This window comes from Primulina huaijiensis, chromosome 3 (genome assembly GCF_012295235.1).
Source record: "Primulina huaijiensis isolate GDHJ02 chromosome 3, ASM1229523v2, whole genome shotgun sequence".
NCBI classification, from domain to species: Eukaryota; Viridiplantae; Streptophyta; class Magnoliopsida; order Lamiales; family Gesneriaceae; genus Primulina; species Primulina huaijiensis.
In genome coordinates, this window is record NC_133308.1 from 5,062,937 (window position 1) to 5,076,054 (window position 13,118).

General features: G+C 33.8%; 2 protein-coding genes across 2 annotated transcripts; both read left to right on the forward strand.

Moving 5' to 3' along the window:
• Window positions 1-2,014: 2,014 nt before the first annotated feature.
• On the forward strand, window positions 2,015-3,798 carry LOC140972129 (mitochondrial arginine transporter BAC2-like). Its single transcript, XM_073434596.1, has 2 exons — window positions 2,015-2,439; window positions 2,807-3,798. The coding sequence occupies exons 1-2, from the start codon at window positions 2,203-2,205 to the stop codon at window positions 3,473-3,475; spliced, it is 906 nt and encodes a 301-aa protein (XP_073290697.1). The 5' UTR covers window positions 2,015-2,202; the 3' UTR covers window positions 3,476-3,798.
• Window positions 3,799-5,285: 1,487 nt separating this feature from the next.
• On the forward strand, window positions 5,286-11,055 carry LOC140973289 (kinesin-like protein KIN-13B). The gene is made up of 12 exons (XM_073435977.1): window positions 5,286-5,632; window positions 5,752-5,970; window positions 6,626-6,820; window positions 6,939-7,040; window positions 7,511-7,588; window positions 7,704-7,785; window positions 8,504-8,663; window positions 8,754-9,056; window positions 9,565-9,783; window positions 9,861-10,206; window positions 10,292-10,357; window positions 10,542-11,055. The coding sequence occupies exons 1-12, from the start codon at window positions 5,474-5,476 to the stop codon at window positions 10,716-10,718; spliced, it is 2,106 nt and encodes a 701-aa protein (XP_073292078.1). The 5' UTR covers window positions 5,286-5,473; the 3' UTR covers window positions 10,719-11,055.
• The last annotated feature ends 2,063 nt before the right edge of the window (window positions 11,056-13,118 follow it).

The following is a 13,118-nucleotide window of genomic DNA, read 5'->3' on the forward strand; positions in this document are numbered from 1 at the left end:
TTTTTTTTTTTTTTTTACGATTGCTTTATTTTGAATATTAATTGAAATTATGCCACGTCCTAAACAAATTATTATTATTATTTAAAAGATTTATACTTCATTAAAAAATTTAAAACCCTTTAATAGGTAAACGAAAAAAAAACACAGAGGAAACCAAAGTTTTGTGGAGAGAGCTATGGTAGAAGATGAAGATTGAATGGAGTTTAATGAGAATTGACTTTATAGGATTTGTTTAGTTTCTTCATGTTTTATTTAAGGACTTTATTTTTTATTGATTATGTTTTATGCTTTCTTAATTTCTTATTTTAATGTTTATAAGTATTTTATGAAATATATTTTTCTTGTATGCTTATTATAATAATTTTTAGCATTTTTTTCTTAAAAAAATAAGCGGGTCGGCCCGCATAACCCGCGGCTCAAGGTGTGTTGGACTGGGTTGACCATTTAGAGGCCCGCCGCGCCCTGCCTAATGGCGGGTTACGTCGGGTAGCGGGCTGGGCCGTCCAGCCAGCCCGTTTTGACAAGTCTAGTCGGATCTGATAGAATGAATCAGACTGAACCAATCTTAACAATCGTTTCTACGATCAAATCGGTCAATCTGATCGTGAACCAGTGAACAATTTAAAAACCGATCCGATCGATTAACTACTTTTTATTTTATTTTTTAAAATTTTATTATTTTCTTATATTACTAAAAAATGTATTTATCATATTTTAAATTTTATTTTTAATTAAATATATAAATATATGATTATTTAGATTTTGAATTTTGTTAAAAATATTATTTTAATAATATGAGAGCTTATCTTGATTTATTTTTATCTATATATATTGATTATATATATGTTTTTTAGATTTAAACTTTGATAAATATTTTTTTATTATATTTATATACACAAGATTTTTAGTTTAAAAAATATTATTATTGTACTATATTATTATCTATATATCTATCTATATCTATATCTATATCTATAAGTTGAGTTTTTATCTAAAATAAAAAAATTTTATTCTGAAAAGATAAAGATATATAATGAATTATGTGTACAGTAATAAATGATTAAAAATATTTAATTTTATATAATTTTTATTGATAATTTTTTTTTTATAAATTACTCTTATATAAAATATTGTAGGTTTTAAACTTAACCACACAATTATGTGAAGGGGATAAATATTTTAAGTATCGTGTTCTAAATGTTAAATATTATCAACTCAGTTGACAGTTCACATATTTGACGAGGTGGAGTAGGATAGATTGACTCGGGTCAAGCCATTTTCACATCTACGACTTTGAAGTATGTGTCTATTTAGACAAGTATTTATAAAACACTTTTATAAAAGTGTTTTTTTGTTTTTTAAAAAAAATTTACAAAAAATTTTAAGATTTGTTTTAAGTATAAATATGTGTTTGGATAACAGTTTTTAAAACGTTTTTATAATTAAAAAATAATTTGTTTTGATTTCTATCGTTACTTTTCTTTATAAAAACATTCATTATTTTTATAAAAATTATATTTGGGGTACAAATTTTTGTAAATTTTTTCGAAAAACATTTTACAAAAATTTATTAAAAAAATATATTTTTAATTTTTTTTACCTATAAAAAATTTTAAATTTCTTGTTCAAATAGAGCCGAAAGGTTCCATGTTAGTGGTGGTCAATTTGTCTAGTTTTTAAAAACAATAATAAAGGAAAAACAAATTTAATATGATATTAATAAAAATACATATGTTGTTATTATTATTTTTAATTTGATCAAATAATATTAAATAATTAATATGTGATTATTTTTAATTTAAAATAGTTGTTCGATTTAAAATGAAAATTTTATTTATTTTTTTTAATTTAAAATATGGAATAATTTGAAGAAATTTTAATAAGATAAAAAAGATAATTATGAAATTAAATATTTTAATATTTTTTAATATAATTAGAGATATAGTTAGTCTAAGATATAAGGGTTTAATATAGCATAAATACGTGTAGAAACACTAAGAAGGCGGCACCCCTACATCATTCGTGTACTGTTGTCCACGAGAATCACGAGAAACCGAAACGAAAACGAACTTCGTTTTCTTCAATTAAAAGTTGGTATATTCACTTGTGTTGCCAAATCTCTTTAATTTTTCAGTGAATAAAAGCACAGAAAATTGGCTGTAAACTGATTGCATTTGGAATTGTTGAGTGGGTGGTGAAATAATGGATTTTTGGCCGGAGTATCTAGCGAGCAGTTGGGGCAGAGAATTTGTGGCAGGCGGGTTCGGCGGCACCGCCGGTGTTATCACGGGATATCCGCTAGATACGCTGAGAATTCTGCAGCAGCAATCAGGCAAAACTGGGTCTGCTTTCAGCATTCTCCGCCGTGTGGTTGCGACTGATGGTCCCTCCGCTCTGTACCGGGGAATGGCGGCTCCGTTTGCTTCTGTCACTTTCCAGGTTCCTTTTCTTGTTGTGTTATTGGGTTTGAATAATCGTGAATTTCCGTGTCGGATTTGTTAACGTGGATCATGGAATTTTGGTCAGGCTTTCACTTTTTACTGTGCTATATATGCGTACTTTAGGCTCCCTTTTATGCCGGGAGAAGTTCTCCAAAGGTGGGATCTCTACGGGGCGTGCTACATTTCAGTTTTCAGCTTTGGGTCATGTCAATTTTTGACTAAGTTTTCAAATGTCACAACTTGATAAATATTTGTTCAAAACTTGCAATTCATAGAATTATATACAGTAAAATGGTGATAATTCTTTTGCTTTTGGGGCTAATTTAGACTCGATCTTCACGATGTCACATCCTTTGCAAATGCAGAATGCCATCGCTTTCCAAACATATGCCATACTATCTAGAGTACTAGACTCAAACATCGCTGCAGATGATCCACCCTCATACAGAGCAGTTGCTCTCGGAGGAATCGGCACAGGAGCTGTACAAAGCCTGCTTCTCAGCCCTGTCGAGTTGATAAAAATACGTCTACAGCTGCAGCAGCAAACCAACCAAACAACCAGCCAATCGAGTATCCAAAAGGGTCCAATAGGCGTCGCCAAATTCATATTCAAAACGGAAGGTTGGAGAGGGCTATACCGCGGTTTAACCATCACTGTTCTGAGAGATGCACCGGCTCACGGTGTGTACTTTTTGACATACGAGTATATGAGAGAACAACTCCATCCAGGATGCCGGAAGAACGGTCAAGAACCATTTGGAACCATGCTTCTGGCAGGTGGTCTTGCGGGAGTGGCTAGTTGGATCGGTTCCTACCCTTTAGATGTGATCAAAACAAGAATCCAATCACAGTCGTTGCCTTTGAGATATTCCGGGATCATCGATTGCTTTACGCGAATTGTGAGAGATGAAGGGTATAATGTGCTCTGGAGAGGTTTAGGTACTGCTGTTACTAGAGCATTTATCGTGAATGGGGCCATTTTTACTGCATATGAGGTAGCTCTCAGGTGCTTGTTTCACGACAATGGTACTTGAACAGAGAACGTGGTATAGGCATGAAACTCGCATGCAGAGAAACCGGGGAGTTTATGCCGACTCTTGCAAGCTAAAATGGCTTGAATTGCTGCAAGATTTGCCATTCAAGTAAAGGGAAGTAAGCAAACACTTGAAGAGAAGAGACTGATACATTTCTTGATCTCCAGTCTTTACATACATTCGACATTGTGAGCATGGGATTTGTTGTTCATGATTATGAAAATTTCTCCAAACTATTATTTAAATACATTCATTTAAGTATGATTGGATTTCTACACTGTAAGATAAAAAACTTGCTAAACAGATCTGAATCTTATGTTGTTTCAACTGCCCTAACCCGAGAGTTGATTCAATGAGTCACATATATTTTTTCATATAACGTAATTCGATCATTCAATATGTGAAAAACAAATATACATCCTTTACAATAATTGGATGAATACTTGTCACAATGCACATATATGGATCTTTACAGCAACTGGATCAATACCCAGAGGAATAAACACTAATGGATTCAGAAGCCCTTATCAATTATTGGGTGGTAAATACTTAGAATTTGGAAGGTAGTGGTAGACGGTATAGTTGAAGTGACAATTCGAGCCATCTTTGATCAGACAGAGGGAGATGAAACCCCGGGAGGAGGAGGGGACAAAATAGCGTTTTTAAAATTTTTTTCTTGTAGCACTTGATTTTGTGATTAAAATTAGAGTAAGTATTTTGTTTGACGGCTTACGGATCTTTATTCGTAAGATAACTCAGATTTATTCATATTTACTATCAAAAGTAATATTTTTTATGGGTGACCAAAACACACAAAATTGACTTGTGAGACTGTTTCACATGAGTTTTTGTGTTAAAATTAATGACTTAAATCCAGTCTTTTGACATCTTTTAAAATGTTTAGTGATCAAAATTATTATGTTACAATGTCAACGAATCAAGATCTCATGTTTGAAACGAAAATTTGAATTCTAAACTGAATTACAAAAATTACAACACGAATTTTTTTTATTTTGATCGAATTCTAAATTACAAAAATTATTGAATTACAATAAGAAATTTTGAATTCTAAACTCAATTACAAAATTACAATAATACGAATTTTTTATTTTGTAATATTTTGAATTCCAAATCACAAAAATTATTGAATTACAATACGAAATTTTGAATTCTAAACTCATTCCCCTGCTACAAAAATTACCACAACGATGAGACTAAATAGATTCACAGTACGATTTTTTTTTACTTTGTAATATTTTTAGAATTATAGTTATGCATAAAATTTGTGGCAAATATTATATAAATTATGTAATATGGTTTGAAATTATTCAAATGTACAACTACAAATGTGTGTATTATTTAAATATAATATTCTTATATTATTCAAATATAATTAAAATTAAAATACTAGTCTGTATAATTATTTAAATTTAATTACAATTAAAATACTAGTCTGTATAATTATTTAAATTTAATAGTTAAAAGTATTTTTAAAAAAATAATAATAGAGGCTGGTCCATAAACGGCACAACCCCACCATGTGTGGAGCCATGGAATGCACAAAAACAGCCCCCCTTTAATTCAAAAACACGGGTGGGGCCCACCCACGAACTCATTTTCGCACGCGCCAGTGCCTCCACACGTGCCGCTCTTCAAAATTCAAAATTTCTACTGGAACCCATCCTTTCGTTTTCTCTGTTTTCTGCGGTGAATTTGCGTGAGTTTCCACCTTTTTTTCACAGTGAGTGAAACAGTGAAATGGATCTGAACCGTTGAATTTCAAAGCTTTTTTTATTTTTTCTGTCGACCCAGTCTTAATAATTCATTCGTTCCCAAAAAATTATCCCACATTTGTCTGTAATCATACCATACTGTACAATAGGAAGAAAAATATCGATTTTTGATTTTTTTGGCGAGGCTGAAGTTTTTCGCAATCGATCGAAGCTGAGGAGAGATTGTTGGGTTTTGTTTTTCCTCCATTTTTGTTCTTGAGAGAAAATGAATGCTGTGGGAAGGCAAAGATCGGGTGCATCGGGGGCTCACCATCAGCGGCAGTACTCCGAAAACTTCCTCGAGACTTCCTCGAATGGACGTTGGCTGCAATCAGCTGGTCTGCAACACCAGCAGTCCTCGAACAATGCAGTTCCTCCAATTCAGGTGAATGCTCGGAATTTTCTAACTTGTAATTATATTTAGATCTGATGATACTAAAATCTAAAACCCAGGATTATTATTCAGCTAATTTTGTTTGATCATTTCGTTTACCCGGATATTAGGATTTTGGGTATTACAATGGAGGGGGTCAGGATTCGAGAATGTATAGGAGTGTGCAGGGGCAGAGAACGTACGGAGGGGGAAGTGATTTTCTTTCGGAGCCATTGACGCCTCCGGGGTATCCGAGGCAGAGGAAGAATGGGGAGGAGCCAGTTTCGTTGAATGAGTATAGCCCGGGGCTCTTGGATCTGCATTCGTTCGACACTGAGTTGCTTTCGGAGGTAAACTTCTGATTTGTGGAGTCAAATTTGTTTTCCAGCTGTTGCTTTTTACTATGGTGTGGAAGAAATTTATATTTTCTTTTGGGTGCTACAATGCCCGACTTCAATCTTGCTGTGCATTTGTGGATTATGTGATTGGGTATTGAACTCTGATTTTTGATTTTATCCTGCTTATATTGGTCTAATGTGGTGATTTAACTTAATATTTTAGCGTTCTAGCTAAATGTTTTTCTGTAAAATGATTTATCACCCTTTTAATACAATGTTTATTAGCTTGGCTTTATGTAGCTTGAACCTTGCTGCTCATGCTTCGCTTCATTTTCCAGTCATATGCACCGTTGCATTCCATATGATGGCCAATTTTTGTGCTCTCTGATCTTAGTTTTACTCTTTGGGGCTGGTGGAGGGATCCCGGACCCCTCAATTTCCAGTTGGGGATCAATGATTATTCACTCGGTTGCCTTAAAACTAACTTTTAATCAACATGTTTGAGTGTTAATTGAGCTGAATAGATTGATGTATAATTGGTGTTTTCTTCTGATCTCTTGAATTTGGTTTTGATCCTGATTTTTTTTGCTCTGAATATGTTACTTTGTTCAGACATTGCCTGACTCTCTTTTTATATGTTCTGTTTTGGGTGTGTTGCTGTGGAAAGATGCCAGTTCCTGGTCTTTATGATGTGCCCTCAATGAATCATATTTCTCGGGGAAGAAGCTTTGATGACGCAGATGCATATTTTGGAAACATCAAACAAGCTGGCAAAACTCGTGGCTTGGAAGAGAGCAATGTTCTGAAAAGCCTGTCAGCTGATAATGTGAAGGCAAGCAATGTTGCAAAGATTAAAGTGGTGGTAAGTATTTTCAACTCTATTCAAAATTTGCATATCTCAATATTTCAGTTTTTTGGTTACTAAAGCCTGGATACAACTTTCGACTTAGCTGCCCTTACAATTGCTCATAAATGATCAGGTCCGCAAAAGACCAATTAACAAAAAGGAATTGGCTAAGAATGAGGAGGACATTATAGAAACCTTTTCAAATTCTCTTGTGGTCCATGAGACAAAACTTAAGGTCGGTATCTCTGCATCCCTCAATTATAGCTTTTTTTAAATTTCTGTGAGGCTATACTATTTTCCGCAAAACTTTTGTCCATGTGGTTTAGAGTAATCTCTCTTTGAAGCTATGATCAAAGATTGAGTTAACTAGATTAAAATTATTTGAGAAATTCTTTTCTTTCTACATATGCCCAATTAGTTTTCAGTTTTCAGTTAATTACCTTTAATCACTTTGGTAGGAAAAACACTGTTTTTTGGTTCTAAACTAGTTATTAGTTTAACTTGCTCTTTTGTTTTTCCAAGAATTTCTAGAGTACTAACTAGTGTTATTTGACAAGATTCATCCAGATAAGGATTCTATGGAAAAATCAAATGACCTGGTTCTGAGTTTATACAGCTGAATAGAATCAGTCCTTTCGTTAAAACAATTAATGTATCAGTCCTTTTGTTAAAACAATCAATGTTCTGAATTTAAATGTGCTACAGGTTGATTTGACTGAGTATTTGGAGAAACATGAATTTGTCTTTGATGCTGTGCTGGATGAAGAAGTTTCAAATGATGAGGTGACTCCAGGGCATGAGCTGGATCTGATACCGAGATGACTTTAATTTGTTTCTCATCATTTTTCTCTTTTAATCTTTTGTGTTTCTAATTGTGCCATGTATCTAATTTGAGTAGGTGTACCGTGAAACAGTGGAGCCTATTGTCCCCATCATTTTCCAACGTACAAAAGCAACTTGCTTTGCTTATGGGCAAACAGGTATTGCATGAAATCACCAGATGAAATTGGGGTTTGTAAACATGATACCTGTAGTTAGGCTAGTTTCATTTCTCACCATATACTGGAAGATGCAGATTATGGGAGAGCAGATTTGTAAATATCGATAAGTCTCTTGTTTCAACTTTCTTGAAGTTTCATCAAATGACTGTGAATTTCCTTCAATGGAAGTATTTAAAGATGCAGGGAGAAACACACTCAATTACTTGATTTATCCAAAAAACAAGTTCATGGTTTCTATGTTTGCTAACCTGGAACAAGAGATTGGGTTGGAGCCTACTATGAGACTTTTTTTGGGGACTTTTTTGAGCTAATCTTTCTGTTTTATGAGACTAGTGTTTGTGTGATTTTAATATTCTGCTACAAAAGTTCCCGCTATCTCCTGTCGTTGATAGCATGTATTTGATTTATGTTGACATTATTTTATATTAATTGATGATTTTACTTGTGGGAACTTGTATCTGTGTAAGAAGCTAAGATTTGGAAATGTCTGTAATATGATTAAGCTTTTGTTTTGTAATAGAGATATTGTGTTTGCATATCTTTTAAATTGTATACATCTCACTGACTCATCGTGAACTTGTTCGTTTTTTTTTAATTTTTATTCATCACTAAGCTCTGGCTGACACTGTTCTCTTTCCCCTTCTATCTTCCTCCCATCTCAATTCTTCTATTTTACTACCATCTGGAAACCAATCAGGAAGTGGCAAAACATATACAATGAAACCACTGCCGCTCAAAGCAGTAAGGGATATCTTGAGGCTCATGCATCACACTTACAGGAACCAAGGCTTTCAACTATTTGTCAGTTTCTTTGAGATATATGGAGGAAAACTCTTTGATCTGCTCAGTGATAGAAAGTAAACTGTCTAACTTGTTCTCATTTAAGTCAGTAGCTTTTGCCATACATCACTTCACTGCAATAATGCTTCCAACATCTGTCATGGCAGAAAACTTTGCATGAGAGAGGATGGCAAGCAACAAGTGTGTATTGTTGGCTTGCAAGAGTATCGAGTTTCAGATGTGGATACAGTCAAGGAACTTATTGAGCGAGGAAATGCAACAAGAAGTACCGGCACCACAGGTGCAAACGAAGAATCATCTCGATCACATGCCATTCTTCAGCTTTCTGTTAAGAGGTCAGCTGATGTCAGTGAAACCAAACCTGCTCGGGTTGTTGGCAAACTCTCCTTCATTGACCTTGCTGGAAGCGAACGGGGTGCAGATACTACTGATAATGATAAGCAGACCAGGTATATATTTAGAGCTTCTTGATCAGTCAAATAAGTTCTGCCAAATGCATAAAATTTAACAGTATTAAAAATGATTAAATTTATTATGATTGCACTTGGCACACATGAGAATTTTGCTGATCAAGAAATATAATGAACATGTGGATCACCCCACCCTCATGTGTTGTTTATTATGAAGAAAAAGATTAAGCTATGGTTTTTTATGTTTTGTCAGAATTTTTTTGAAAAGTATACTGGACAATGTGATATATGTGTGTGTGTTTGTTTTTATGTTCTGAAATATTTATTTTTTAGTGTAGATTTTATGTTACATTAAAAAAATGTTCGGTGAGTGATGTGACATAGTAGATATATAATTTTTATTTTTTTGTGATACTTTGAAAACTGAAAAATATTTCGGCTCTTTTTCTGGAGCTGAGGGAGGTGGGGAAAATGAACCCAAACATGCCCTTTGTTTCTTGTCTATCTAATTCTTATCCTATCTTCTTTCTGAATTCTAATTTTGCAGAATGGAAGGGGCTGAGATAAATAAAAGTTTGCTAGCATTGAAGGAGTGTATTAGAGCACTTGACAATGATCAAGGCCACATTCCATTTCGAGGCAGTAAATTGACAGAAGTTTTAAGGGATTCATTTGTTGGAAATTCTCGCACTGTAATGATTTCCTGTGTCTCACCAAATGCAGGATCTTGTGAACATACATTGAATACATTACGATATGCAGACAGGTTGAAATCTTTTATATGCTAATATTTTAACATTTCTTCCTTTTTAGGGCCTTACCATGCCTTTTATTTTGATTTAGGGTGAAAAGCCTTTCAAAAGGCAACTCCAAAAGAGATGTTTTATCTTCAACTGCAAATCTGAAGGAGTCAACAACACAGCCTTTATCTTCAATCATGCCACCAACATCAACTTTTGAAGATGAAGCAGGTGATTCATGGCTTGAACAAACTGAGAAGGATGAATATGAAGAAGATTTCTATGAGCAAGAGAAGCCATCATTGAAGAACTCGAAAGCTGAGTCACTCAACTTCGCAACTTCGGATGATAAAACAAAGAGAGCTAATGGCCAGGCGAAGTGGAAGGAGCCACCTAAATCAGAAATGACTTGTTCAAATTCAGATGACAATCTAGATGCTCTATTGAAGGTTAAAAAAACATAATTTGCTTTGAACAACTAAATATTATCCAATTTAAATGTTGAAAGTAAGACATGCTGTGAAATTCTTTTAGGAAGAGGAAGATCTTGTTAATGCTCACAGGAGACAAGTGGAGGAAACAATGGATCTTGTTAGAGAGGTCTGTTATAGTCGCTAGATGTATTTACCTTTTCTCTTTTCGGTTTTCATCCCTTCTTTGCTGGGGACATTGTTGGTGATATATTCAACAGGAATTGGTCTATTCTATTTGGTCAATGACCTAGAGACAAATTCCTATATTTTTCCTTCATCGCAGTTATAGTTCTCATGTCTGATGTTTTCAGGAGATGAATCTATTGGTTGAGGCAGATCAACCAGGAAATCAACTGGATGACTATATCTCCAAATTAAACACAATCCTATCCCAGAAAGCTGCTGGTATCTTACAGTTACAGAATCGCTTGGCTCTATTCCAAAAACGCTTGAAGGAACACAATGTTCTCGTGTCATCTGGCTATTAACCATAGTCTGGCATGATGATGCATGTTGAAAGTCAGTTGTCGTGCAGCTTGAGTAGGATGCGAGTACCATCCGTTGTGTTTGATTGGCCCAACTTTGCCTGTAAACTGCGAGCCTATGTGATACTAAGCTTCTGAGTTGAAATATGGACCTCCAGCTAAGTCATTTGATGATTATCTGGATATCCAGTCCAGTTTTTTTTTTTTCTTTTACCTTTTGATTGCTTCTCTCATGTTTGTTATTTTCTTATGTTCCAGCGAATTATAGGAGACCAGATGATATGATATTGTAAAGCTCTTCAGCTTTGTGATTTCTGATAATGAAACTCTTCCTTTTGTATCTGGTGTTTGGTTTGATTTACAAAATATTAAATTATCTTAAATTTAGTCATAATGTTGGGACTGATAACTGCCCTCACCGTTATGCACCACCGTTGAGTGCAGTTGTATTTGTAATATGGTTGATGAATTTGATTGTTTCAAGTTTAACAAATACAAGTTGTATTCTTGTTGTTTGCCCCGGTTCTTTGGTATATTGGCTTATTTTTGGTTTTGCAATTTGTAAGTTCAAAATGATGAGCTTAGTAAGATTATGGTTCATTGCCAATCCAACGACTCATCGACTGTTTGGTCTGGCCTAGAACTTAGTTCAGGCCAGGCTTCAACTTGTTCGTAGGTTGAGCTCAATCTAACCTGGCCGTAATGAGACCTGAGCCGAGCTTCTAAAGTGAGAATTGCAGCAACGAGTTACTGTCGGCACCATGCAGAAAAGAGAGCTTAAGAAAATAGCTAGATATTCATGTTTTGTTTAGCTTGACTCAATTTGGTTTAGTACTTGGAAAGTGGCCTTAGTATTCATTGTGAACCTTCACGAATTTTTACTGGCATACTTATGCCGTATAATTTATCTTATTTTGATAATGGTTTTTCCATTATAAATCCTTAATGGATTGAGAAGAAAAGGTAATTAATGCTAGGAATGAGATTGATTTAAGCATCATGATAAATAAAAAAAAATTCTTCATATATTTTAATAAAATATATTCAATAATTTAAAATAATATGCGGGCTATTATAGTATAAATAATGTTATTTAAATATGGCATCGAGATTTTGGTATCTCGTTTTAATTATAAAAAACATATCGCATGGATCATGCAACCCAAGATTCTTTTGTCATTTTTGACCAACAGGGCCCCAAAATTAATGAATGGAAGAACTTAGGGGAGAACGCTGCCATTTTAGGCCAATAGGGCCCTACGATTGGTGAAGTTTTTGTATATACTCTTTTATATATATATATATAAGCACCGATGAGGTGTCGCTCACCCATTGGATACATAATTTTTCTATATTTCATCACATCTAATGGGTGAGTGACACCCCATCGGTGCTCACATATGTGTGTACGGTAGGTGTGCAGGATATCAAAAATTTTATATATATATATATATAATATATATATACAAAACTACGAAGAAGAACAAAATTTCAAAGGTTCGAAACAGATTTCAGTAAATACCGATACCAAATTTAAACAATACATCCATAAAATCAAAATTGAATAAAACACACAACATGAGTACTAAGTGGAAAGATTCAAGAAAAATTCAAGAAAAATTTATTACCGAATTATGGTAATCAAATCAAATTGGTCGAAAGATATTGCTAAGCAGAAAAATGTCCTGTTAGGGTTTTACAAGATGAGAACTTTGTGGGGTAAAAAGCGTCAAAAGTATTAAAACAAAAAAAAAAAATTATTAATACAATATATTGATCATAGGGGTCGAGATGAGAATCCCATCAAGTGGAGATTATATATATGATCCCTCTCCCGACATTGATCGGAATGGATAAAATCCCGACAACTCGAGTTGGGAAAACGGTGGGTCGGGAAATTTTCGGGAAGAGAATGAGATGAGATTCGAGATGAGTCGGGATTTTGAGAGATTTTTCTAACCCAATTGAAAACATAACTATTTATTGAGAGTTGGTACCCCCATGGGGATGGTGTTATTCATGTTTATATATATGTTTGTCGAAGCGTGCATTGTAAAATTTCGTGTTAGATTTTTTTTTTTTTTACAATACATGCTTGTCTATATATTTCTATATATGGGTATATGAAATTTATTGAAATATTCTAAGTTAAGCCGGAGCTTTTTATTTGGAAGAATTTGATTGATTCTCACTTAAAATCAATTAAAAAAATTGTATTACTTTGAAATTAAATTTATGATGATACAAAATTAGGATTGTAGATGATGATTGAGAACTTAGTGAACTTTTGTATTTCTGACTTATGTGGAATTATAAATATGTTAATTTTAAGTAGAAGATAAATGTGTAAATATAATAATCATTATCATGTGTCATCACCTTTAAAATACACAGACCATGACA